This window comes from Scatophagus argus, chromosome 5 (genome assembly GCF_020382885.2).
Source record: "Scatophagus argus isolate fScaArg1 chromosome 5, fScaArg1.pri, whole genome shotgun sequence".
Classification (NCBI taxonomy): Eukaryota; Metazoa; Chordata; class Actinopteri; family Scatophagidae; genus Scatophagus; species Scatophagus argus.
The window spans coordinates 15,285,299-15,311,925 of record NC_058497.1 but is presented as its reverse complement, the minus strand read 5'-3'; the positions used below and the strand labels follow the sequence as shown (position 1 = coordinate 15,311,925).

Genomic DNA, 26,627 nt, shown 5'->3' with positions numbered 1-26,627 from the left:
AAAACTATACAGTCTCCATGGATGGAAAACTACATTTCCGGTAAGCAACTGTTGTTCGTTCGTTTTTGACACAAAGGCGCGCCGGTCGTGTTGTCTCTCACACTTAGCAAGCGTTTTCGTGCGCAGCACATCTCGGACCAAGCTGGTATAGATATCATTCAAACCCATCAGAAACCGTGGCTTATAGGACTTGACAAGTGATGTTTTCTTTTCACAAACCATATTAGCACTGGCAGCTCTAGCTAGCAAGCTGTCAGTCAATCGTAATTTACTTTCCCATTAGCGTATTTTGCATATTTTACTCCCGGGTTCAGGACAAGGCAGGAGAGGCTTGGATTTCAATGGAAACGCTGTCAAAAACACCCACTGCTGATGCTACGCGGGAGAAGGTAGCTTTACTTGATACTGCCTGATTTAACTTAAAAAGGAAGAATAAGCTCTTCTCCGCGGTTTATGTTAGCCATAAAGTTAGCCAGGGTGCACGGAAAGCTACCTAGCAGCAGTTGCTACAACTCAGACCAGCTAATGTTGCAGACCTTCAAAAGTATACTGAGGTTCCACCTTAGCGCGTTAAGTTTGACTTGAGGAGGACAGTCAATGCATGTTCAGGTAGAGCAGGAATTTGGGGGTTTGAATTAGTTTATTTCACTTTTTGTACTTCATTGGCAGCTCGTGGAGAGGTGACTATTACCATTATAATATCTCCATTACTTGTGTATCGTAGAGGATGATCAGTATTTATAATGTGTACAGTATTAGCCGGATATTATGGATGCGGTTCAGCTTTTATCACTGCTTTTCTGCAGGTGCTCGGTCCACTACAACAACCACCAAAACCACCCAGTGGAGTTGTGTCTGACAGCCTGTCATCTTACAAAGAATATCCTGCTCATCGTCCCTTCATCAACACGCTTGTGCATCACACGCCACAAACACGCACACATCAGTCCTGTCGTCCGTCTTCACCAAGCAAGGCATTCCCAGAGACCAGCAGTGCAGGTAACTTTCATTTGTGCATCTTTGTGTTTTCCTTTTTCAAAGTTTCCATTCACGTACCGTGGTGTTGTAGAGCTCCATGGTTACTGCATGTGCAACATGATGCCGCACTACTTGAGTGTCTCAGCTGCACTGACATCTCTTCATTCTATCACATTATCCTCTCCAGGTTCCCAAACGTAAACATCCTATCTCATTACACCCTGATTATTATCAGGTCCTGAATATGTTTGAAATCTAGCAGTTTGTCTCCATATGCATCACGTCCTTCTAATGTCTCATATGCAACCTGTGTGTGTGTGTGTAGCGATCCTGTCTGCCTTGAGGAACCTGCAGGAGAAGATCCGGAGGTTGGAGTTGGAGAAAGGACAAGCAGGACGCAGTCTGCACACTATGGGGAAAGATGCATCACACCCTCCTCTGCAGGGTGATGAAGCCACCCAGAGGCTCTTTAGTAGTCAGACAGGCACACACACAGAAAGAGACATAAGTGGTCAGTCCAACTGCAATCAAGGTGGGTGCGCAAATAAGACGTGATAGCTTTTTAGCTTGTGCTCTTTATCTTATCCTCCCTCACGCCTTGTGTCCTATGCTATCACATGCACAGTGTTAATCACCCACCTGGCTGCTGCAGAGTCTCGCTGTGTGAAGCTGGAGCGACAGCTGGATCACATGAGGAAGATGTTGCGCAGTGCCAAGGCAGACAGGACGAGCCTCCTCAAGCAGCAGGTTAGCCCAGGGTTTCTGAGTGTCTCAGGCTGTGATGTAGGTGCTAATACTTTTCAGTTATAAATAAATAAACAAACAACTATGTGTATGCATGATTTTTTTTTAAAGGCCTCTCATGTGTGAGCGACTGGATTTTATTGAACTGAATTAGCTGTGCTTTACTTTTTCAGGTTTCCATGGAGACAGCAAAGTCAGCTAACCAACAGTGTGACACAGCGTTTGAGCATGCCCAGTTGGAGAAGCTGGAGCGACTGGAGCAGGAGTATCTTCGGCTGACTCGCACACAAAGCCACGCTGAGGTACACACGAAGACACAGTGACATGTCAGTCAGAGAGTAGTTACTGTCCTACATTGTACATTTCTGAGCAGATCAAGTGACACTAATTCCTCAAGCTTGCTCGTAGCCTGCAAGCATAACAAATAATACATTGTTAAGATGCATCTGGAGAGGCTGACAAGTTAATTAAAATAGGAAAACAAGATAAATATTATAAACATTATTTTGTTGTTATTTCAGGAAAGTCTCTTTGATTTAACCACTTGCAGCTTATGTCCACACAGTAACCATTAACCCATGACCAGGAGTCACTAGTAGACGTTGATTAGGTTTAAAGGGTCACAAACCCATTTCTCTGGGTTATAAACTATTGCTTCAGTTCTGATTTTTCAGATCAGTTCAGAAGTCACAAGCCTGAATGGCACCGCCAGTCACTGAAACGTGATTCTGTCAGCTCAGAAATATTTCCAGATTATCATTTTATCAAAAATGACATCAAAGACTGCATTATGTTTTAATCTCAAGTGATCAGTGACAAGACACATTGATGATGAATGTGTGTCTGAATGCGTCAGATGAAGATCCGGCAGCTGGAGATGAAACTACAGGAGGAGGAGCACCAGAGAAAACTGGTTCAGGATAAGGCCAATCAGGTGACAAGACTTGGTTTTCTCTTTTGTACGTTAGCTTGCACTCACCGCTGACATTTTGTCTATTGTTTTAAGTATTTTATGCGAAATGTTAATGTTGAAATTTCCTCACACTTACATGTCATTTCTTCTGGATTTTGTGTGTGTGTGTGTGTGTGTGTGTTTGTTCCTCAGCTGCAGACGGGCTTGGAGGCCAACAGGATATTGCTGCAGTCGGTGTCACCATGTCTGTCCAGCAGACAGTCCAAAGAGAAGAAGTCGTATTCAGAGGTAAAGACTGTTGTGACGCTTTGTGCACACTGTGTATCAAGTAGGAAGAAATTTAAGTGCATTTGTGAGGATATCCTGAGAATTTTTTCCATGTTCTGTCCTTTTGGCTCTCAAAAAAGCAGTTCACTTTTTCATAAGAAACAGCTTTCCTTTTTCCGCTAGGTGTCATTATGAAATGAATATTTCTGGGGCATTGGTGATAAAAAAACCTAATTACTTAATTTCTAGGAACAGCAAATGATGAAATGAGTAGACTCAGCAATAACAAAACAATCCTTAATTGCAAAACTTTTCCTGTCGATTCTGCTTTTCTCTTCCCAGAAATGTTCAGCACAGCAGGCGTCGTTCACGCAGCCACACTACAGACTGAGCCTCGGAGATGTGCCTTTTGTTGCTGGAACGGTAGTATGGGCCCACATGCATTTGTGGTTTTAGCCGCAAAGAAAAAGGGGATAAAATGTTTTTTAGTTTATAATGATGCACTTTGCTCACATTAGCTCTCTGTGCGACTGATTTTCAGTCAGTAGGCTGCAGCCATTCAGTCCGAGCAAACGTCCAGTCAGTTTTGTCGCTCCTGAAGCGACACCAGCCACACCTGTGCAACAGCCGTGTCCTCTCTAACAACACAAACGGCTACGGGACAGGTAGTCGCAGGCATTCAGACACTTCCTCTTCTTCCTCCTCTGCGAGTGGAGGAGAGCTGTCAGAGCTGCTGCAAGCACTACAGGAGGAGCTGCAACTCATGAGCCTGTGAGTGCAGCTGCATCTCAACTCTCTGAGGAGTGATTTGCTTAGAGCAGCGTTCAAATTTTGTTCCGGGTGTTCTGCATATGTGTTTGCAGGGAGCAGGACGAGCTGATGAGGCAGGTGGAGGCCAGTGTTTGTGAGCGGGAAAGAAAAGAACTTCAGAGGGAGCAGGAGAGGCTGCTGCTGAAAATGGAGAGGAAAGGAGAGCAGATCAGTAAGCTCTACAAGCATAAAACACAGGTTGGTTCTCACACATAAACAGTTAAGTCCACACACAGTCACACTGCAGACACGAGGTTGTGTGTTGTGACTCCTGGCCTTTGTCTTTTTTCTCTTCTCCTCCCAGATAAAGAAGTTGAGAAAGGAGGCCAGTAGTAGGTCAAACAGTGGGAATGAGGTGAGGGTGACGACCAAAGTGACCACCAGAGGTCGCTCTGCTGGAGCAGTCAAAGTTAGACCAGGAGAGAGAAGCAAGAGAAACCTGAAGCTACTGAGGGACATGAAGGCTCTGCAGACCTCATTACGGACCTGAACTCCACGGGGGCCCAACCACAGCATGTTGGGTTAATCTTCTTGATGCTATCTACCTGCATATGGCCATTATGTCGCCATCAGTACAACCCCTGACTGATCATCACTACAGAATATGGCAGACCAGTCTATCTAATCAGTTTGTGAACATGTCACCTGTGATCTCTTGAGGAAAAGTCAAAAAATTTGCCTGGACTGAAGTCAGTTTTTATGTTTTTTCTAATCTTGATGTTTGACTATTGTACCAGCAGAGGGCGTGAAAGATCCGAAGAGTGTGTTGGAAAACAAATATTAAAAATTTCATTTTCATTTTAGTTTTTAGTGTGGTTATCCGGACATGGAAACAAGTTTGACAGTAATGACAACTTGGACTTAACTGAGCTTTTAGGAAGCTAAAATCTCATGCTGCTTAAACATTTCTGGATTGTTTTTAATAGTTACAAGTGCTCAGATGTCATAAATAATCAAAGTGGATGCAGCAGTCTTAAATAGTCCAAAAAAACTGCAGTGATGAAAATGTTTAGCAAATATTTCTCCATTTTGATTCGCCCAATAATGTGATGAAGTATCTAAAAAGTGCACTGTGTTCTGTTTGGTTCACTGAATCCCCTTGACTGATGTGTCACATCGCAGACGTGTGATATGAGCAGAACATTTGTAATTATTTCGACAAATAAACATAGTTGGATTTTTGAGATTTTTTTGACAATCATAGTTCATCTATATTTGAGTGAAAATGAGAAATAAAGTATGCTCAAAACAAATTATCGGCAATGATTTTTTTTCACAATCTTAAAGCTTTATGTTTCAGATAATTATGAGTATTAAATTTAGCTACAGAGGCTACCTTCAAACAAAGTAATTCACTAAAATGGGAATGACTGAAGTGATTTTAATAGTTTGTTCTGTTTTCTAAGGCAGGATGCTTGTTGTACTTTATAACATTTAATGAAGTACAGACTTTTTAAAAAATAAATTATTCTAAATTCTCTTTACTTGAAACGTGCAAAAAAAAGGGAAACAAACTTAGTTATACAAAGCTTAAATACACACCAGCTAGTTAATTACTACAGACTGAGAAAAATGTAAAACATGAGCTAAAATTGTCCCTTTTGAGCTCCCATACATCAGATTATTAGTATTTTATCTCATCCAAGCCTTAAAACAACCACTCTCCTACATATACTACATATTGCAGGCTAACAGATATTTAAACAAACGCCTTTAATGTAGTGTAATTTAAAAATAACAGCTCATAGACTACAGGTAGTAGCTTACAGCGCCTGACTTTAATTCTCATATTAGCATGCCAAAACAAACACTGGTGTATTTACAAGAAGGCTTCCATACATGATGGCAGACACTAGAGAGTGTGAGTAGCATTAAAACACACACACACACACACTCTTTAAGGACCACTTTCAAGAAACGGGTCACATGTCTGAACACACACGTGGGCTCCTTGACAACCCATTTAAGTTTACACGGTGAAAAGGAACAAAGATGAATAAATAATGAGTGTGTTGCTCACGAGGCCTGAGTCAGCGACCACAACTGTCCGTAAAAGAGCCGTCACCCGCAGGCGTTTGTCTCACTCCAAAGACGACACCCTTGGTTTGAGAGAGGAGTCCAGACATCTGATCCACGTCGCAGAGGGGTCCCGTGTCTTGTCACTTTTAACCGGGCCTGGATCGCCATGGCCCGGATGAAAACCACACCTGTAACCAGAGTCTTCTGTTTGTGTGGTCAGGTGTGATAAAATCAGCCTGCTGGCCCACTCAGTAAGAGCCCGTTCTACACTGACCTAAATGAAGAGGCTGACCTGTTTGGAGGCCACAAAGGCTCAGTTCACGTCTGCATTTCGACTCATGGCCACAGCCAGAAAGTTCAGCTTCTGCTCTCAAGAATCTGTCTCAGCCATGGCAGCCGTCTCCGTGACTTTAGGCTCCTCCCGGTGCTTGGTGAGAACCGGCCGGTTGGTGTAAATGTCATCCACAGGTAGAAGGAATGTGACAGTTTTAACCTTGGCTCTAAAAGAAAAAGGTCAAACAAATCACAGGAGTTTTATGGCTGCCAACTGGGAAACAGACAAACCAGCTTTTATTCAAAAATGTTGCTTAAAAGCTACATTTTTGCGGATTAAACATACATGATGTGCCTGTTTGTACCTGTTTTGGTGTACATATTCCTGCAGGGAGTGCCTGTTGGTAACTTTCTCCGCTTCCCCTCTGGCTGAGTTGCCAAAGATGTTGTTCCCGTGCTGGATTCGTTCATGCTGGATTCGTTCATGCAGTCTTCCCCATCTGGAGTCATTCCTCTGAGCCCTGTCAGTTCCTCGCTCTCTCACGCTCACCCCAGACATGTTGGAGCTGATGGAGTACCTTCGGACAGTCATGATAGCGTTCTCTGCGAAGTAACATGAACATGGATTCATTTCCACAGTGCGGAGGTATATACGGAAAGAAAACACAGAGGAAATGTTCATGTAGAATGTGTTTTTCTATGCTGATTAAAAAAAGTGAGATCACTTTTTGGAATGAAAACAAGCTATTCTTGTCCTTTCTCACATTTCCTCAGCATTTAGGAGAGCAGACAGTAAATTTCTCTGTAAAAATGTTTCAACGAGAGGCCAGTGAGTAGATTTTGAACATTGTTTCGTCTGCTCTGTCAATGAAAATGTGATGTCAAATCGTTGCAGTGCTCCTTTAAAATCCCACCTACCCACGTTATCCACGGGGTTTAACAGTTTTGACTCTGACTTGGGTCAAAAGTTAATGTCACATTTTAAATCCTGCTGTCTGTAGTGCAGTAAAGGCGTTTACTCTTACCTTTGTACTGCCCCTCCAGGACTGGCGCAGACACATTTCGCCTCAGGTTCACATAGGGGTTTTCCTCCGTTCCAGCCTGCCGCTCTGCTCCTGGGGACACCGGGCTGCCTTGCCCTGACACGGCCCCGTAGTCTCCCCTCAGTTCTCGGTTCTCCGCCTCCAGCTTCTGGATCTCATCCCGCATCTCCATGATGACCTGCGCCAGGCTGCGGGTGCTCTCCATGGTGCCGCTGCTGCGCTGCCAGTACCACGGCTTCCCGAACACCGGCGGGGAGTCGCGCAGGAGAAGCTCACCGTGCTTCTGGGGCTTTAACATGCTGCTCCGGAGGTTTTGAAGGTCCCTCTCTCTGCTGTGTGTGTGCCTCAATCTCAGTCCAGATCTTGCTGTGGGCAGATTATGTCGCCTTTCACCACTTATACAGCTGAAAGGGCTCCGGTGCAGCACGCACTGGATGTTTTATTAATCAGCGCCCGGCGTCCAGTTTCAGGAAAACTAAGCAGGGGGGTTCGGAAATGAGATGCGCGCTGCACAGGAGCTTGAATGGCGGGAGGGTTGAGAAACCTGCAGGACCTCTGAAATAGCTTTGAGCGCTTTCTGGCCCCGCAACATGCGCAGCGACTTCATGTTTTAGGTGAAGAGCAGGAGAAGGAGCTCAGATTTGTTTTTGGCACCTCAATGTGAGGCTCGTGTCCTCGTTAGGATTACAAGATCCTCTCTCTAAAATATTAATTAAATCTGTCAGCAAAGAAAGATGTAGGAGGGAACGCGGAAGACCATTTACACGTGGATTTAAGATCAGTGAGGTTTCATTGATTTCACTCAGAGGACAGAGACACAGAGACAAAATTTGGTCCTGGATCTGTCTTATGAATATGCATATTGTTTGATAAAGACAAAGTAAGGGGGTTGAGACAATGATGAGTCTTGGGAAAACAAAACTGGCGTTTGATAAATAATAAGAGAAGGAATCACTGCAACAGACATGAAACACAGGCAGGCAGCACACAAAGAAGGAAATGACAGATAATTACTCTCAATGGGGCTCTTCAGCTGCAGTTGTATCGTCAGGTGCTGCAGTGGAGCTCATGTGGCCACAGGTTGAAACCCATTATGAAAAGACCAGACAGTCTGTGAGTGCACCTGTAGCTTAGCTGGGCTGACTCCAGCATGAAAAGAAATATGCTTTAAAATGACCTAAAATATGAAATACTGCCAGGAAGAGAAATTAGTGAGCGGCCAGGTAGGTTTGAGACATTTTAACACCTGTAACCTGGACTGAATGGAGCTGGCTCAGAGCAACCTGACCCCTGCCGGACTCCAGGCCACCGGGAGGGGAGGCACACAGAAACCCGATCAGCCACACTCCTGTCTGGTTCACAAAATAGGCTGCAGAAGGGGAGGGAGACGACAGAGAGATGAGATGTGATGCGATGAGGAGAGCAATGCCGGCTGGCTGGAAGGAAGGGAGTTTGTGGAGGAGCAGGCAGGAGGTCAGTGAAACTCAATCTGCTGCACCTCAGGTGTGCAGCCACAGAGGGAGAGTGAAGAGACAGAGATATAAACGTGTCAGCGGCCTTGTCAGGCAGACAGAGGGACAGACGTGGGGGAGACAGAGGACTGCATGCTGTCTTTCACCGGCAGCTCTGTGTTCTGGGTCACTTAACCTCTTTTTATGTGCATAGCCACAACCTCAGGCTTAGCATCAATAAATAAACAGCCACTCTGCTGCTCTCTCTCTGCGTGGTCAGTAATTATACTCTCTTGGAAAAAAGCTGACACCAGATCCTATGGAAAAACTGTTCTGTCAGAGCACATGCTAAATGCTAATGTCATTTCACTTTCATGGAAAGCTAAACCAAAACTTTTATACTTTTCTGCGTGCTGAACTCACATAATGAACACGTTATCAGAACGTTCCGGCAGGTTTCTTTCTACGTTGCTTTCTTTGCCGCTTTCTTTGGTCGTTTCTGCATGCTTTTTGAATCTGAATACTAACTTTGAACGCTGCATGTAAGGGAGTGTCAAGAGAACACCTGAACTGAAATTACAGCAAAATTAAAATTTCATATTAAACATTAGCTACAACAAAGTCTACCAGAGGAAACATTCAGCAGATCAGTTAATTAAAGTAATTAAAAGGGAACTATTAAAAACTCATCCAACGCTCTTCCTGTTCTCAATTATAGCAAAACTGTTCTCTTTAATTCCCATTAGTACAATGGTCTGGTTAGGGGCTTCAGTTATACTGAAATACGGAGTCAACAATGCAGATGCAAAGCACGAATGCAGCCTCTTCAGGCTCTATCTGATCTAAACAAAATGCTCAGATTTGGATTGATTCGTCTGCTGGCTTTGTTCTTACTTGTCTGAAAAAGAAATGGAAAACAAAGGATTGTTGCTTTCAGAGTCTGTTCTATTCATTTCTTGCAGGATTACAGCAACAGTGATCCTGCCTCGTTGTGTCAAGGATATGTTGGGACACCTTTGCACTTACAAATGGATTGGGATTTTTTTTTGTTGAAAATGTCAGGCTATAAACACAGCAGCACGGGCCCCTGAGGCGTTGATGCTGACAGCTCGACCTAAAGCCAAACGTCCTTCTGTTGGTCAGAAACAACCCCCGATCTCTCTTATCTGAAAGCTTTGATGCAGCAGAGCGGACATTTTAACCTAAGCACCGCTGTATATTATTAAGCTGCTGCACTGACACTTGCTCCTCGAAGAGGATGTGACAGCAGGCAATACAGAACAACAACTGAGGAGTCCCATACAGCTGCACACATGACAAAAGGCAGGCTGAACCTCCACCAACCTTCTGCTGTCTCACGCTGTAAGATGGAGCCCCCAAAGTCCATCACGCCTGTCTCTACTTTCATGTGGATCTTACAACATTTTCATACGAACAACAAACTTTCAAACTGCTCCTTTTTTTAGAGTGTCAAAAGTGGGAAAACATTTACGCTTTTGTTTTCTATTAGTTTTAGTTAATTATTTATCCTTGACTTTTCAATTAAGACTAAATTCATTGTCAGCTGTTTCTCCACACACTATCCCCACCTCCTAAGCTTAAAGTTGGAGACAGTATTGTTGCCTTTAAGACCTGATGGATTTTAAGATTTGTATATTATAATCAAGGCAAAAATTGGTTTCCTTTGTCAGGCTGCGTTCGCTCATTACGCATTTTCATTTCACAAAGTTCCATCTGTTGTCCAGGTGAAGGACCTCACAATTATATACAATCATCTGTTGCCTGGTCAAGTCAATGGACAGATTACGAGAGGATGCGGTGCTTAGCTGCAGCTGAGGCACAGGGTTCATTTTAGAAAACGATTTTACCCCATTCAGCATGAGCGGAAACATGGGCGAACGCAATTAACACACTGAGAGACGACAATGTGGTGAGAGGACATCTGAGAGTGAGGACAAAAAGAAGAGAAGACGTACGGCCGAAGAGGAGAATGAATTTTGGACATAAACAAAATTTTATTTAAATGTTATACATAAAACTTTAGTTTTTGTTCTTTTTTTTTAAATTCAGCTAAACAAATATTTATATACTGTATATTTTATAAAAAAAAAAGAAACATTTCAAACATTTTAAATATTAATATTTCTTATTTACAATTCAAAACAGTACAGGAAATAATAACAGTAACAATGCAATTTCAATCATAAAAATGTTACAAAACATAATTGTTTTTTTTTGTTTCCGTTTGAAAATCGGCAGGCTGATATTTCCAGAACGTTAGCAAGGATACAAAGTAGCAATGCGGAGCTGCTCTACATTCAGACAGGAACTGGAGGTGCGTTCAACCTTTCAGATGCCTCATTAACACCTGTTTTCCAAAACTCTCTTTTTTTCACATTATTTTCCCCCGACTCTTGAGATAGTTTGAAGAACAAGGATATCCCAGAGAAAAAAAACTGTCAAATTTAAAAACTGTCATCAAAATGCACCAGAAAGCTATATAATACATATACAGCCGAACACACCTCGAGCTCAGTAAGGTCACTGTTCTCTAAAGGGACAGGGTTGTGGAGACAAGGCGCATGTTGTGTGCACGTGGGTGTGGGAACATATGCACCATGTGTATTTGTATGTGTGTGTGTATGTCAGTATGTAAGCTGATGAATTAGTCTGGCTGGGCAGGTGGGGGGGATCCATATGAGACATGGATCGAGTCTCTAAAACCAAAACAAAACAGTAACTAACAGTCCAGCAGTCTGGCCTCTATTGTAGATAGTCAACGTTTTCAACGACGGGACTACAGACTATCACAATCACAGTCTACACATTTCTTCCCTTGTTTTCTCTACACTCGCTCATCGGTCACAGTTCGACTTAGCCCGTTGTTCCCTGCAGCAGGAAACAACAACAGTCAGAAACAAGCAAATGAGCCAATCCGAGGATCAAACTGGCGCTCTGAAGCAAATTATTGTTGGGGGGGTCGGGGAGTACTTCCCTGGCACAAAGAATTTCTTGTGGGTCTACTGGCCATTTAGTAGGCGCTGTGCCGTTCCGTTCCTGGTTGTCTTGTGTGAGGAATCTGGACAAGAGCGAGAATAGAAAGCTTGAGTCGGAACAGGAAAGTTCAAAAGGAGTAAGACTTGGCTCTGAAACAGGCAGCGAAAGCAACTAGCGAGGCGTCATGATTTCTTTTCTGAGGGAATTTGATGACATGACATACCAGTCTTAGAAAGTGTGGACAAAGAGCTGTTAGACAGAGATGAGGTAGTGGCAGCAAGAACACTTTTTTGTAGCTGTAATGAGAGGAAAAGAAGAAAAAAGAGAAGAAGAAGTGGAGAGAAGTATGAGGTAAAAAAAACCAGAAGCTGATGCCCAGGAAAAATGCAAAGCGTCTCATGAAATAATGCAGAGGAAAGGTGATGCTCATTATGTCCTGCCACTGAACAATAACATAAGCCTGGACACTCAATGCTCATTGCATAGTGAGACCTGTTCATTCATGATGCCAGACAGCTCAGTCAGCATGTCCCGGTAGTGAGCTCTCATCTCCTCCTGGTACTCCAGCTGGTCCTCCTTGATCAGACGCTCATTAACATCCAAAGCCTGACCACAGGCTTCTGCAAACTGCCTGCAGGGCGCGAGCAAAGTTTCACTGATTATTCAGGCTGTGAATCCGACCTTTGCAGATCTGTGACTTTTTCAAGAAGTCAGAAGCTATTAGGCTCTGATAATTCCTTTCCGTTAATCAAACACAAGCAGGGCTGCCTGATGGCTGTAGGAGTTTGCCCCTTGAAGAAGATTGTTGGTGCAGCATAACCAAAAACCAGATCCTTTCTGTTTTTGCACTATTTCCTTCCCTTGTATTTACACATTTGACTTAACATATTTACGTTGATTTACTGTAAGACAGCCTTTATTGGTGCTGTAGTTTCTAGCTATTTGATCATATGTGGATTAGAGCCCCCTTCCCCCCATTAGCCTGCTGATATGTCCTTGAGCAAGGCACTTAATCCCCAGTTTGCTCCCTGCCTGACAGTGGCTGTGTGTTTCTGTGTGTGTGCTGTGTGCTGCCTGTAATTTGCCAGGTGTTGCATGAGTGTGTTCAACCAAGGATGGGTTAAATGCAGAGGAAAAGATTGTCAAACTGTGTTTAGCTGAGACAATTATTTACTACTGATTCATGTTTATTCCCTTGATAAAATGTATTTAGCGTGAAAACAAGTACACTTTAAAGTCACGAACAAAATGCACAGCAGTTCTTTTTCTGATATTTCTGCACAGTTTGCTTTCCTTTAATTTTTGACATTTTTGATATGGATTCATTTATGTTTATGGTGCACCAGCCTGATTTCAAATGCAGCTGGACTTAAACTGCATTTCCCATGTGCACTTGCATGACATGGAGCTAAACAGAGCTGTGTTATTATCTGTATTTAAATTTGAGTTTGGATTCCCTTCCACATTTTCTCTAACACTGATTTCATACAAAAAGCTTAAATTTACGAAATGCTTTTAATGGTCGCAAGCACGCAGGGATTTTATTGTTCCTAGACACTCACAATATAAAATGATCATCATCAATCATCATTTTGCACTGAGCTGGGCATTTAATCTTACCTGAAGATCTCTTTGAGCAGTTTGACCTGGTTGTCTGGGTACTTCTTGGCGTTCTTCTCCTCCAAAAACGCCCTTGCGTAAGCCATAGGTCCCGCATTCACCTAAAAGGAGGAGATCAGGTGAGACAAAACAAAGCACCCGAAGTCACCCAACAAATCTGAGTTTTGGAAAGATGCCAACCTTGACGCTGACGCTGCCCTGCAGTTTCAGCTGCAGGCGGATCATGTCCACCTCCTCCATGTTGCAGAGCTGGTTGAGCTCAGAGACTTTACGTGACATCTCGTCAATGGCTACCTCAATCGGGTTCATTTCTGTGCTCTGGTGCTCCACCACCTGGATGCGCTTCTTTAGGTAGGGGAAGCTGGAACTCGCTGAGGAGAGAGAGTGAAATAGCAGTAGATAGACCATGTGTCCAGACAAGCTCGACCTTTTAGTTTCCTACCAGCCTGATGTGAGGACAGAGACCGTACATAAACTAATACTTACTGGTCAGTATGGTGCGTCTCTTGCACTGTTCCTCCACGTCTCCGTGTTTCTTCCCGGACAGAGTGAACGGCGTCTCAAACACAAAGCGGTTGATGTTGTGATGCCTCTCAAAATCTGTCCTTTTTTCCTGTTGTTCTTTCTCGTCGAAGTAGGGCACCACGTATGTCACCTGGATGTAGGCAAACTTGGGGTCCAGGTCTTTAGGATTTACCTGTTTTTAAAGGATGTCGAGCGAGCAACAATGAATTTTTTGTTACATATACGACCAACGATATAAGCCAGACAAATTATTCCCTTTTGACGGCTTACAAAACAGCCTGCTTATGTCATTTACCTTATTGGAGTCCTGGATCATCTTGACATTATCAGCTCCAAACTTGTCTGAGTAGAGTTTGAGTAATCTCTGAGAGATTTCTGACAGCCCTGTCAGCTTCGGCTCTTTGTAGATGAACTCTTTGCTCTCCTCCTCCTCAAAGAAACCCTACCACAACACATAGGCACACAATAGTTAGCAAAGCCTGTTACATGCTTATGTGTACGCGACGCAAGTGTAATATTTAGACGATGCTGCTTTTGTTGTCACAACACACCTTAAATAAATGACAACCTGATTTTATACTGCCCCCTGGTGGTTTCTGGTACACATAAGAAGTGTTAAAATAACTCAGCCCTAATGATTAGTGTTAAGTTCTGGACGGGGGGGGGGGTAAGAGGTCATTTTCAAAGCAGTATTGGAGGCAAATGTCAAAGGTGAATGAGGTTTATTAAGAAGCATCTTCTTGTTTCATTTGACACCAGCTTTCATCTTGAATATTATGGGAAGTAAAATGGATCACGGCAAGCTTGACACAAACCCTTCAGAGGGTAAGAACAGCAGATGTTAATAGTGGTAGAAGGAGAAGAGAGGTAAAAGTGGTTAGAGGAGAATGGAAAATCAAACACATGGAAAACTTACCGCAATCTTGATATAGAATATAAATTTTTTTTAAAAAAAAAAGAAGAAAAGAGCAAACAGAGAAATTAAGGACACTGACTTGATTTTAAAAAAAACCCTAATCCTAATCTAATAATCTAATAATTTCTAATTCTAATTTTTTCCAAGAGCGAGGAGGTTTTCATATTCTCATTATGGGCTTTTAAACAATTTTTTTTCACTTGACAGGCCTGAAATCCCTGCATGGAAATGAGCTCGTCATTAACAAACTGTGTCAAGGATTGAGATTCTTAAAATCCAAGTCCCTGCTGCATGACGCCTCTCCACAGATAAAGTCAGGGTTTCAAGGATAAACCAGAGCGCAAGCCACCTGTTATGCTTTTACTGTTTCTAAAGACTTTTTTTCTAAATCCTACATGCCCCTGGTGGTATCTAGTGAAGTGAATATTTTTTTTCCTGGCCTTGACTTCAGCTGCTTTGGTTTGAGACAGACAAAGCATTGAAAAATAGCATTGGAACAAAGTCTCTTTGTAGAGACTGTCCTTTTGAAAAGAAGTCCCAACCAACACCAACAGAAACATTGTAATTTGGGGAATAAGACGTGTTTTGTCGATCTGCATTACTTACACTAGGCATACATTACTTTACCAGCAGCACTATGATGTTTAAGTTTCGGTCTTTTGTGGATGACCTTAGATATATTCATATGGTAAAGCACAGCACATACAGGGACATACAGGGCATAGGAAGCCACAGGTGTGTTTGTCATCGTGTGTCTAGCACCCATGTAAGCGTGTACTGGTGGCAGTGATACACCGTAGCTCACCTGTCCATAGAAAGCGACACGGTAGTAGCGACCAAAGAGACGCTTTTCTGAGTTCACCACCTCAGTCACCTTGAGATAGGAGCGATGGATGTCATAGTACAGCTCTGACAGTCTCTGTGGGCGCACACAGATGCACATGTATGGTTAACCTCAGGACACTCATGCAGACACACACACACACGAAGAGCGCAAGGGTTAATTTAATAGTTGCCTTAAAATCTCGTCTCTTTTCAAACACAGCGATCACAGGTTTGTTGATGTCAGCGATGAGCTCGTGTCTCTCCGATTTCCACAGATAGTCCACGCAGAGCTCCAGTTGCTCTACCAGGGTGTCCTACACAGTGCAACAAGATCAGGAAGCATATTTTAGAGGAAAAAGAAACTCAACACACCTTCTCAAACTGGCAACAGTGGTTACGATTGTGAAATGTTACTTGATGAGGCAAATCTCGTTGCTTGGGCGGTTTTGTTCAGGAGTAACCTGACCAGCACTGACCTCTGTGTAGGGTGTGTCCTGTGTACCAGTGTCTTCCTTCATGGCGCCCTCCTCTTTAACATTAGGGCTGATGCACATAAACGCTGCCCAGCCCATAGAGAACGACGCTGGGGTTTCAGAGAAGTGAGAGTCATGTCATGGTTAAGAAATATACGTTTCCTATAAAAGGTCACACATTATTGTTTAGTTTTTAGACACACAGATGCATAAAATAAATCCATCACACACAGTCTTGTATTAAAATACAAGAAGCACTTCACAGAGGTTTTTTTTTTGTTTTTCAGTCAAGTCAAATGAAAATTAATAACATCAAATGTGAGCGTGCTTCATATCAAACCTCAGTGACACTGAACATCTTATCCAGTGAGACTTGAGTGAACAGTGAGGGTCAAACAGTGACAGTAAAGAGCGATAACCTCACACGATCTCATATTGTTAAGGCAAGAACAGCGGTCCTCAAAACATTTCACTAAGAAAACCTTATCCATCGGTGCAGTGGTTAAGATTTGAACTGGGAGGTGGCAACCACTTCCTTCAATCCAAACCATGTCCACCTGTCAATGTCAACACATTCCATCCAGCTTGCATATCAGTGCACACCCACTCCCTCCCACAGCCGCTCGTCTCTCCATCACCATGTTCTGAACTCCCAACCCCACCACCCAGCAGGCCCCAGGCGCACACACTCACTGTCTTGATCTCGGGAGGTAGTTAGTAAGGAGCTACAGTTAAAGACAGGGCTTTCTTCAGGGGAAACACTGGACATCCTGGCCTTGTCAGCTCTCCAGTAGCCTGTTTGGTAGGAGTGGAGGAGGAGGAGGAGGTTTACAAAGTTGACGTCCACTTGCTTTTGCCTTTCATGCTAGAGGACAGAGCTCATGAATCAGCCGAGCTGCTGGCATGCTAGCGTTTGGCACACAGGCTCAGAGCATTGGGTGCATGCGAAAAGATGTCAGCCAGGTATAGCAAAAGACAGACACATGCTGTAACCTGAATGAGGAAGCATGCACATGTAAGCGCAAACAGATTTGCAGATAGAGGGACACGAAGCACAGCGAAATGTGCAGACATAAGTTTCTATTTACACTAGAAGGTCTAAATGGGAATGGTATTTGGATGCAAAGACAGATCTATACTATGCAACTGCATTCTCTCTGAGGTCCTAACTGATCTTCAGCATACTAAGACATACTCAAGTCATCAGTGTGCTTGCTTTCAGGCAACCTCCATAATGATATGAAGGACTGAGTTTTTCAATGATCGTGTTAGAAGAGAGTGAAAGTGGTTTGCAGATTCATAAACGATGGCAGTGGTCAAACCGTCTGGTTAGAAGTTACCATGTCTGCAAAGATACACACACTACACAGCAATATAAGAGCCCAACATATGCACAAATATTTGCGCACACACACGAACACACAAACCATGCTGCAAAAAGTAAAAGTCAAAGCAGCAGCATGTGCAGACCAACCTCTCCTCTTCAATGATTCAGCAATCAGCGCTGAGATGTGGATGTAGCACATGGCAGCCTGGAAAGGAAAGTCAGACACAATACCATGAATTCCGAGTGGTTCTTTGTTCTGAAAGCCATTTGTGGAGTTTCTGAAGCAAAGGCAAGCTAAAAAGTATAACATGTATCACCTCAGAGAGGTCGCCGTTGCGTACGTGAATCTTGGCCATGCTCTCCAGCCAGGTGCGTCGAAGCTCAGGAGTGCTGGCGTAGGAGTTGGCCAGACTGTACTGAAGATCCACCAGCATCTCTGGATCCTTCTCATGCTCCTTCATTTGTGCTGTGGCCATCAGCACCGTCCTGATCCGTTTGGTCAGGTCCTTCACCTCAGCAGGGAATGAAGTGTTCTGTAGAAAACGTGTTATGAACATTCATTGTTTTAAGTACAAAAGTAGGATTAAATACCTCTATACATTAGAATTATTGGTAATAAAGCTGTAATATAAACACAGAACCTGCTATACCTTGAGTGGCACGTCTCCGTTGGCAAAGTTATTGATGATAGCCAATGACTGCTGAAATCTTGAGCCTCCAATGCCAGCATCTGCTATCAACTGGCTCACTGCCTTGATCACCTGATGCGGAAAGAGCAGTATGGCTTCAAGACATATGTGATTCACAAAATACACAATAAATTATACATACATAATTACATTACAATACATAATTATACATATACATCCATACACAACTGAAATTATACATGTGAACTACATTGTAGGCTCACTGACCTGTAGATGCGAGCGGACTATAGACTTGCCCTTGGTAAACTCAAAGTTTTTTCTCATAAAAAAATACAGCAGGGCAGCTGCCTCCGTCTGGGTGGAACTGGAGCGGTGGTTGCAGCACTTGAGGATCTCATAGCACAGACAGCCACACAGGTCAGCCTTACCTTGGAAGAAAGCATTGGGGAACTGCAGAAAGAGAGGAAGAAGAAAACGCATGTGAGGAATAAGGAAAAAAAAAAATCTTCTCTTACATGTTATATGTGTACATGAGGTTTGCTGGACCTTTTGAACAAAGAGCCTGAGCGCAGCAAAGACGTGTCGTAGAGTGGCGGTTGATTGGTTGATCTGAAAGAAGAGCAAGTAGGTGTCCAGCACCTTCTTCATCATTGCATTTTGTCCTTCATCCATTAACAGCTGCTTCTGTGTGGATTCATGTCAGAAAAAAAACAGAAAACATATTTTACTATCAAAGTTACAACAGCTTTTTTTTCCAAACAGAAAGGTTTTGTTCAATGTACACAATTTTTATAAACTGATTTTTCAAGCCACCAGGTGGGAGTAGAATACCAATGTCTTGGTCTTAGGATGTGCATGAAATGTGTGCATGATTTACATTGCACTTTGCTCTGTAAGATATACAACTACTTATATTTTGTTTGGAGAACAAGTTTGCAAAATTGTTAAGTTTGTTCACTGATTGTGGTAGAAATGAGAATGCCACTATTTCACTGTTTGTTGTTGTTTTTATCAAGAAGAAGAGACAAAAACACAATCTGGTTTTATTTTCAACAGCCAAAATGTAACTAGTCATTATTTTTACGCTGTAATGCTGAAATGCTACATATTGTAACTTAAAATGTATTTGTTTGCATTTACATGTAATTATGAACTCAAAAAACGGAGCTCGGAACACAGATTTGACATAATTATATGAATGACCTCTAATACAATACTCAGAGGCTTCACTTATCCGAAAAAAGCAATATACGCCTGACATAAATTCTCATTAAAAAAAAAGAAAATAGATGAAGCGAAGAACATCAGACCTTGTGGTGGTGAACAAAGAGCTCCAGCACATCCAGCACAGTGAGGGCCACCTCAGTGGACAAGTTTGCCTCAATATCTGTAGGACTCAGAGTGTCCCCATCCTGAATACTCCCATCTGCAAACAGAATCACGTATTTAACTCAAATCCATTTCAATAACTTTATGTTCATCCCAGGCAAAATGTGAATGTGTGTGTGTCTGTGTGTGTTACCTGTCTCCATCATCTGCAGCAGTTTGGGGTTGGTGAGAGCATTCTTGCCCCTGATGATGGGCATGGTTTGGGAGCGAGCGTGTCGGTGACCATCCCCTCCAGATGATGCCATCCTGGAGGCAACAGAAGGGATCAGCCGCCAGTCGTTATCACAGCACTCACACATATTATTTCTTACCTGTTCAGATTACACTAGAGCTAATGTTCCACTAAACCCAATGGCAGGTATAGGCTAATCAGATCTTGTGTATTTTAATAGGCAGGTAAATATGCATGGCATCCATGTCCCCATGCTGTTATCAGGGTTCCATTAACACATGGGAGTACAGAGACAAAGGCTGGCAAATCACACAAAACGCTGCCGATATGAGGAGTTGCATGCTGAGAACACAGTCACAGTCTATCATATGGCAACACACAGTGGTCACATCAAAGATGAATATACACAGGACAAGGATGTATTTATCTAAAAGTGCTCATATCGTTGTTGTTGTATGTTGTTCCTGTATTCAAACAGTCTGGGGTTTCTTGCTATTAAAGAAAATATTTACATTTTGAGCCTAAACACCAGACATTATTAGCATTAAGAACAATTTAATAATAACCAAAGACTCAGTACATTTAAAATTGCTGAACTCTATCATGACTGAGGTGTTTTCCCGGTGGAGGGTGATTACCATTGTGGGAAGAGACTTGAGGGATGAGAGGACTGGGAGGGGTGGTTAGAGCCCTTCAGGGTGCCATTGGCCTGGGTGGACTGGGCCAGCTTTACTGCCGCGGCTAGCTTCCTGTTCATGAGCCAATCACATCAAAGCTAACATTAGTTAATTTAGTCGAGATCATCATTTTTTTTTAGTGACCATCATTAGCATCATTAGTCAGTTATAGTGACTACGTGTGGCATGCTAATAGTTGCTCTAGCATGCCAGCAGTCAATAAATATTGACCTAATAGTGTAAATGTAAACACTTTCCAATACAGGGCTTTTGTGACCTTGTTAAATATTTATAGCAACCAGGTCACAGTGTGTTCCTGTAAATGCTAGAAGCATAGAGGAGCTCCAGTTTGACCTTGGTGTGATGAGAGCAGCGCGAGGTCAGCCAGATTGTATTGTTATTGGCCTGGCGGAGTCAGTGGTTTTAGTCTGCCAGGAGCATAATTTTGTGCGAATGTTAAATTAAATCTTGTTAGTGTGTTAGCGGAGAGCAGAGGCTTTATGTCAGCATTACGATAACAAGAGTGGACAGCAGGGAGATTAGTACAGATGTGATGAAACCAATAGACAGTTAAGCTGCAGCATAAACAAAGATATGTTCAGCATATCAGATTCTTATGATGCTTGAATGAAGCTTGGGAAAATGACTGTCGATACACACAAAGCAAATGCTGCTTTGGTCAGCCAAAAGAAAGAGGGCACAAGTAATATGTAAATCAATCAACACTACTGCATCAGAGCCCTTTAAGGAATCTCAATCGAGTGAAGCAGCAGGTGGAGTCCAGCCAGTCATGAGGCAAGGGCGTGCAGAGGGAGGGTTGCAAGGTTGACATGCAACATCAGTGAGGAACAAGGATGTAAATAAAACTAACATACACCATCATGAATTCTCCATTGACCATATTTCCTTAAATAAAAGCAGGCTCTCTGATAATGACTATTTTCAACAAGAAAATAGCATCTCAAGTGTTAATAATGCATTTCAGTCACAGTGGACGCATGCGTGTTAATGTCTCAGCCAACCAGTATTTTGCAGTATTAAAAGCATAATTTACATGCCTGCTGCCCCCTGCAGTTGAGGTAAATAAAGGCTCTGTTTTCTATTTAAGGAAATATGGTACTTAGCATTTATATCAATACACAGAGGATAATGCAAAAGAACTTCAGTAATGTGAAGCCACACTGACAACCCACTAAAAGCAGTAGCAGCATGCAGTGAGGGCGGAGGGCATGAAGCATGCACTGTGGAGGAAACACTAAAACAGCAAGTTCAGCAGGGAGAAAACATTCAAATCATTTGTTTGTCTCATGTAGCGTATATCGTGCATGTGAGCGAGTGTGTCTGCATCTTATTCTAAAATGTGATTTATACTGACGAGGTGAGGCTCCCTGCACCAACACACAAATTGCAAGATCACTGTTAAACTTAAAGGCCCCAACAAGCTATTTTCTCAACCAGCTTCTCACAAACCTCCAACGAGCACTGGAACCAATAACACACAATTTTCTGCCAAATTTGGAACAATTTTGGTTATGTTACATTACAGATTTCTGTTTTTTTTTCTCTCTTTTCTTTGCAACTGTTCTCTTCCCACCACCTCTCTTTTGAAACGGATGAGGCTAAGTTGTACAATGGTGATGTCACGTATGTCCATGCACCGATCAGATTTTAGCAACATTTGACCACATCTACACATTTTCTTTTTCTCAAACTTTCACTTTTATTGTCACTTGAATCATAAGCATTTAATATCATCAAGAAACACGTAAAACTTGAAACCAGGTTTAGAGAAACTGTGATAGCTGTATTGCTGTCTGACTGATGACTGACTGCCTTCCTAGATTGCTGGCTGGCTACACACTGCTAGTATAATACTTGGCTCCTGAACTTCAGTGGATGCCCACACTGACTCAACTAGGAATCAAGCAGCTAACACAGAGAGACAATGAGACAGACACAGGAGTAAGACTGTGAATCCCTCATGGCCTGGTATTGCAGACGAATGTTAAGTAGCTAGAAGCCCCAGACAGGCTCAACTATGTCTGAGAGCGCTAGCAAGGCTTCCAGCTATCTTTCCTCTGTCAAAGCCTCCACACACAGTAAAGCAGTGTGTTCTCCCAGCCTTTTGTTGGCTTACATCTCAGCATCTTATTGCTGAAAGGAAAAAAAAGGGGCTAATTTAATTAGCTGGGAGGAACCAGAAGATGTAGGAGTCGAGCGATGCCAATGGCTCAGCTCCAGTAAGCACACACGCACACACACACGATAACAACCCCCATCCTGTGCTTGCCAACTACTACAGTACAATATCCAGCAGTGCTTTTCTTTCAACAGCAAAATCCAGGAGTTTCACCTCCCCCTCTCTTGCTTTTCTTCCCTTCTTTACCTCTTCCCCTCTTGAAGCTCATCCCTGAGTGTGCACACGCATACAGAGCACATATTAGTATTTCTGCCTGACTGTGCCTGATTCATTTATTTGTGTGTGTTTGCGCATATGTGTCTGCGTGGCTTCATTTGCATACGTGTGCACTCGTGTGTACGCATGATTATATGAATTATGTATCAGTGGGTGGGAGGAGTGTCACAACCTTTGGCTATGGCATGTATGTTGAGTTAATGAGCCGTTTTCATGTCTGCAGCGTCACAATAAATGCATCTGAGTGAGACCCGGTTCACGTCCTTGTTCGAGAAAGCAGTGAGGAGCACAGACTCACCTGGCTATGTGGCGTTTTCCGAGGAACCTGAAGTGCTGAAGACACAGTCTGAAGAAACAGATAACGTTAAAGTATCTTGGGTGACAGGGGAAGGTTTGCTTGTTTTTCCAGTGGTTTGTAAGTTAAGAACACAGGACTGATGAAGTGCATGAGATCAAACAGAGTTACAACATTTCAATCTAGAGGCTGACACAAACAGGAAACACAGACAGTTAATTAACTGCAGTGTAGGGTGCATAGGGAGCTCTCAATGGAATTACAGGCTGTTTTCCTTTTCTCCCTCTTGCTGCGTCATTACTTTCATCTGTTCACTCCTGGCTACATTTCCCCCTCTTTTCTTTTCTCATTTTCCTGTTCCCATCCAAGCCTGTCTCACCCCCCCCCCCCATCTCTTTATGCATTCTTATCTCTAGTGAGCCTAAAAGGAGCCATGGTTAAACTTTGCAATGAAGAAAGGAGAGCACTTACTCCAGGATGTTAAAGAAGTCTGAGATCTCCTGGTGAATGGCTCGATGCCAGTAGGACACCAGCACATCTGGAAAGAGGTACCAAAAGACATCGTGTCATACACCCACACACCCACACACACACACTGCAGATCAGCAAAGAGACAATAAAAAAGGCAGTATCGGAGTGACTGAAACAAACTGGCTCACACAGTTAATGTTAATTAGAGTTTCAAACCTGCAAGAAAGAGACACTGATTTGTTGATCTAGTGTGAGTAACCCCCACATGTAGTATAGGTGTAAATATAATAACCCATAAATAGCATTTACAGCACACAGCGTGGACTGAACTGTGTGAATCCTCTGTATGCATGTTTGTATGATGTCAGGTCATACCCTCAGATATGGTTTTCATGATGTGCAAAAAGCACATGAGGAGACTGCGCGTCTCTGCCTGGTCCAGCTTGTCACAACGAGAACCGTAGCCTATGAGGGACTGCGGCCGAGCAAACTGAGGAGAAACAGACAGACAAAAGTACAGTCAATGATCTACTGTTAGCGTCAGGATTAGCATTTTAACGTGAATATGCAGTTTTCATAAAACTGGAGGGAAACGTAGCTATAATGGGTATTTTACGAGCTGAAGTAATACTTTCGTATTAAATTTTACTACATTAACATCCACAAATAACACATGAATAATTCAGCAATTCCCTGCCAAACTCAGTACATTGCTTGTATCTTCATGTTGGGAATTAAAATTTACTTTGCGAAAGAAATACGAGAAATATCATTTATTGTTCTAACTTTAGGAGATCTTTTGAAGAGATGACAGAAAGTGGAGAAGAGAGAGAGAGAGAGATGGGAAGACATGCAACAGAGGTCCATAGCTGGACTTGAAAATTGTGAATATATCTATTATAAAGCACATGTGACAAATATATCCAAACAATCAAAGATCTTTTGACAACATCTGCTCTCTGCTCATCCGCCAGAGGCAGAAATCAGAATCAGAAGCTGCGTAAACAAGTAAATCTTCACTTTCCTCACCTTCTCACATCCGTCCATCTTCTCACTGTTCCTGTCACTGTTGCTCGGGTTGGAGTCCACGCTGATCAGAGAACCACGAGAGTCGGCCTGGTTACCCGTCGCAACTGCCAAGGATGAGAAGGCTGGTGGAGGAGGGAGGGTGAGTAGGGATGGAGAGGACGGGGTTCAGCATAAATGTCCTTGTTCGCATATTTCTAGATGCAAGGATAGACAGCTAGTCAAAAGCACATCACTCGTTGTTACCTGTGATGGAGTTGAGTACTTCTTTGGAAAAGGAGGCATCCACAGAGTTTGCATGGCGGGTAACAGGAATCACTCCTCCAGCGACTCCCCCTCCCACACTGAGGTCATCTCGGGAGCCCTGGCGGGGGAGAAAGACAGGCGAGAGGACTTATTAACAAGGAGAAATAATTTGTTTTATATTTTATAATGCGGGCTATTATTTTTTACAAACATTTTCTTAACAATCTGCACAGCATCTGCATGCAGTTTTCTGAAAACCCTAAGTGAAAGCGTTCAATTACTACTTTTTTCCAGTCAGTAAAATTACTAACAGGTCAAAAATAAGAGAATAGGACCAGTGATGAAAGACACAGTTTTTCCCTCAAACCCAGCATGAATGCTGGCTGCAGGTGATAAAAACACTACACAAAGAGCAATCATTTTGTCTCACATCATCAACTCTTACTTGGTCACTAGAAGTGAAGTAGATGGGAAAGAGGTCCCTGAGGAAAAATCGAGGCATGTTGTCCAGGATCAGACCATACAGCGGCAGGTAGAGAGATGCAATTCTTGCCTGCTTCTCCTGGAAAGGCAGTCAATTTAAGGGCTATTACATTTCAAAATATTTGCATAGTCTGTAGCCAACAAATTCACACGCTCTTGGAATTTTTATTAAGCAAATAATAATATATTTAATATGATTACAAAGCCAATCAAAGTACCCCTCTTTTAAAAACAACTTCCAAAGTGTCCTTGGAGAATTCAATGGTACTTAATTAATATTGTATTTAAGATAGGATGGTCTAGATCTCTATGGACTTTGGGTAGTCCATAGATTTTCCAGTACATTTACATAACATCCAATATGTAAGATAAGAAGATAAGATAAGAAAAGCTTTATTTGTCCCACAAAGGGGAAATTGCAGCGTTACAACAGCAGGGTATAAATGCACTAGATTAGAATAAGAGTTACAGAATAAATAAAAGATATAAGAAATATAAAAATAAACAAACACAAAATAGCATCTACCTATCTAACTCAACTACAAAGCTCTGCATAAATAATATCATGCCATGGTTTCATGAAACAGGATTTTCCCAGTTTTACTTTGTATTTGTAACTGCAGCCCTGCTGTTGTGCTGTGGTTGGCAGCATTTGGTAGTGCTTAACCGAGAGCAGAACTACTGACTCGCTCTGCTCTGGACACTTCCCAGCATTCATTAAAGACATCGTCCCTGTCGCTCGCAGCTGCTACGAACGATCACATGTCAGCGTGTTGCGTGTGTATGAGTCACACAGGAAGAATTTCTACTGTTAACTCGAGACTCGTTGTACGTAGCTTTCAGTTTCCTCCCGTGCAAACATGTGCCGTGCCTACCTTGGTGGCATAACGTGCATCGAGAGAGTGTTTGGCCATCAGAGTCTTCAGGGTGGACAAGGCTAAGTGTCTCAGGTCCTGCTCGTCCTGGAGTGCCAACCCCAGTTCCCGTAGGAGCAGGCCAGTCAGGAAGTGCTTCCTGCAGAACTCTCCGGTTAGATTATACTCGGGAACCGACACTGAGGACAGACAACATAACAGATTCCCATTTTAGATTGGAAATGAATCGCAGCGTATGTGATTTAAACAGCGCTCGTGCCAATATTTGCTTTCCATCAGGGAGTTAATTAATCCATTTCTAAATAAAAATCTGGTTACAGTGAGCAAATAATGTGACAAGCCAATTTCCATGAATTTCATTATCTTTGTACCACTGCAGCACACACACACACACACACGCACAGAGTAGCACATGCGACATTACAAAGGAATGAGTGAACATATTTACCATGAGTACTTTGTGGCTCTGGGGATGCATGGTCTAACATGGACAAGTAGTCAGAGAAAATGACAGACAGAAAGAGAAAGAGAGTGTGTTAACAGACAAATGAGTGTGAGAGAGCTACTCGATGCATGACAGTTAAAAGATCGACGCTACACTACGAGTCTGACTCAGGCTCTCACCTGTGATGCGAGCGGAGGGTAAGGGCAGGCTGAGAGGAATGTAGTGTTCGTGGTTACACACCTCTCTCAAGAATTCAAATTTCATCTCGCACAAGGCCTGTCGGACACAAAAAAAGATATTA

The 26,627-nt window shown here is 42.8% G+C and overlaps 3 protein-coding genes across 10 annotated transcripts in view; 1 reads left to right on the top strand and 2 right to left on the bottom strand.

The window, feature by feature from the left end:
• Positions 1 to 84: 84 nt before the first annotated feature.
• cep57 (centrosomal protein 57) lies at positions 85 to 4,965 on the top strand. 2 transcript variants are annotated; one of them, XM_046389134.1, is made up of 11 exons: positions 85 to 389; positions 807 to 999; positions 1,304 to 1,510; positions 1,604 to 1,725; positions 1,896 to 2,024; positions 2,579 to 2,656; positions 2,828 to 2,923; positions 3,245 to 3,328; positions 3,444 to 3,673; positions 3,766 to 3,910; positions 4,017 to 4,965. In XM_046389134.1, the coding sequence occupies exons 1-11, from the start codon at positions 342 to 344 to the stop codon at positions 4,200 to 4,202; spliced, it is 1,518 nt and encodes a 505-aa protein (XP_046245090.1). In that variant the 5' UTR covers positions 85 to 341; the 3' UTR covers positions 4,203 to 4,965. The 2 variants fall into 2 exon arrangements, with proteins under 2 accessions (XP_046245090.1, XP_046245091.1); XM_046389135.1 differs by having other exon boundaries at positions 86 to 389; positions 3,245 to 3,325.
• A 447-nt stretch (positions 4,966 to 5,412) lies between these two features.
• Positions 5,413 to 9,255, bottom strand: LOC124059276. 2 transcript variants are annotated; one of them, XR_006843377.1, is made up of 4 exons: positions 7,030 to 9,255; positions 6,370 to 6,607; positions 6,024 to 6,231; positions 5,414 to 5,919 (listed from the first exon to the last, which is right to left on the bottom strand). XR_006843377.1 is itself a non-coding variant. In XM_046389142.1 (3 exons), the coding sequence occupies exons 1-3, from the start codon at positions 7,343 to 7,345 to the stop codon at positions 6,102 to 6,104; spliced, it is 684 nt and encodes a 227-aa protein (XP_046245098.1). In that variant the 5' UTR covers positions 7,346 to 9,255; the 3' UTR covers positions 5,413 to 6,101. The 2 variants fall into 2 exon arrangements, 1 of the variants encoding a protein (XP_046245098.1); XM_046389142.1 differs by having other exon boundaries at positions 5,413 to 6,231.
• A 1,242-nt stretch (positions 9,256 to 10,497) lies between these two features.
• dock10 (dedicator of cytokinesis 10) overlaps positions 10,498 to 26,627 on the bottom strand; it is a 62,949-nt gene continuing 46,819 nt past the window's right edge. For 4 of the 6 annotated variants that reach the window (XM_046389128.1, XM_046389125.1, XM_046389126.1 and 1 more), the window contains exons 30-57: positions 26,506 to 26,602; positions 26,330 to 26,362; positions 25,882 to 26,060; positions 24,969 to 25,085; positions 24,524 to 24,641; positions 24,281 to 24,402; positions 23,627 to 23,741; positions 23,252 to 23,318; positions 22,784 to 22,831; positions 20,031 to 20,141; positions 19,354 to 19,466; positions 19,142 to 19,257; positions 18,378 to 18,515; positions 18,099 to 18,281; positions 17,832 to 17,942; positions 17,499 to 17,714; positions 17,329 to 17,386; positions 16,548 to 16,649; positions 15,858 to 15,964; positions 15,573 to 15,695; positions 15,362 to 15,475; positions 13,936 to 14,082; positions 13,602 to 13,812; positions 13,296 to 13,486; positions 13,116 to 13,216; positions 11,988 to 12,126; positions 11,719 to 11,791; positions 10,498 to 11,577 (exon numbers count right to left, since the gene is read on the bottom strand). In XM_046389128.1, coding sequence (XP_046245084.1) covers positions 11,519 to 11,577; positions 11,719 to 11,791; positions 11,988 to 12,126; positions 13,116 to 13,216; positions 13,296 to 13,486; positions 13,602 to 13,812; positions 13,936 to 14,082; positions 15,362 to 15,475; positions 15,573 to 15,695; positions 15,858 to 15,964; positions 16,548 to 16,649; positions 17,329 to 17,386; positions 17,499 to 17,714; positions 17,832 to 17,942; positions 18,099 to 18,281; positions 18,378 to 18,515; positions 19,142 to 19,257; positions 19,354 to 19,466; positions 20,031 to 20,141; positions 22,784 to 22,831; positions 23,252 to 23,318; positions 23,627 to 23,741; positions 24,281 to 24,402; positions 24,524 to 24,641; positions 24,969 to 25,085; positions 25,882 to 26,060; positions 26,330 to 26,362; positions 26,506 to 26,602 — 3,309 coding nt within the window. In that variant the 3' untranslated portion in view covers positions 10,498 to 11,518. The remainder of the gene's footprint in view (positions 11,578 to 11,718; positions 11,792 to 11,987; positions 12,127 to 13,115; positions 13,217 to 13,295; positions 13,487 to 13,601; positions 13,813 to 13,935; positions 14,083 to 15,361; positions 15,476 to 15,572; positions 15,696 to 15,857; positions 15,965 to 16,547; positions 16,650 to 17,328; positions 17,387 to 17,498; positions 17,715 to 17,831; positions 17,943 to 18,098; positions 18,282 to 18,377; positions 18,516 to 19,141; positions 19,258 to 19,353; positions 19,467 to 20,030; positions 20,142 to 22,783; positions 22,832 to 23,251; positions 23,319 to 23,626; positions 23,742 to 24,280; positions 24,403 to 24,523; positions 24,642 to 24,968; positions 25,086 to 25,881; positions 26,061 to 26,329; positions 26,363 to 26,505; positions 26,603 to 26,627) is intronic. The other 2 variants (XM_046389130.1, XM_046389129.1) reach the window with 2 other exon arrangements.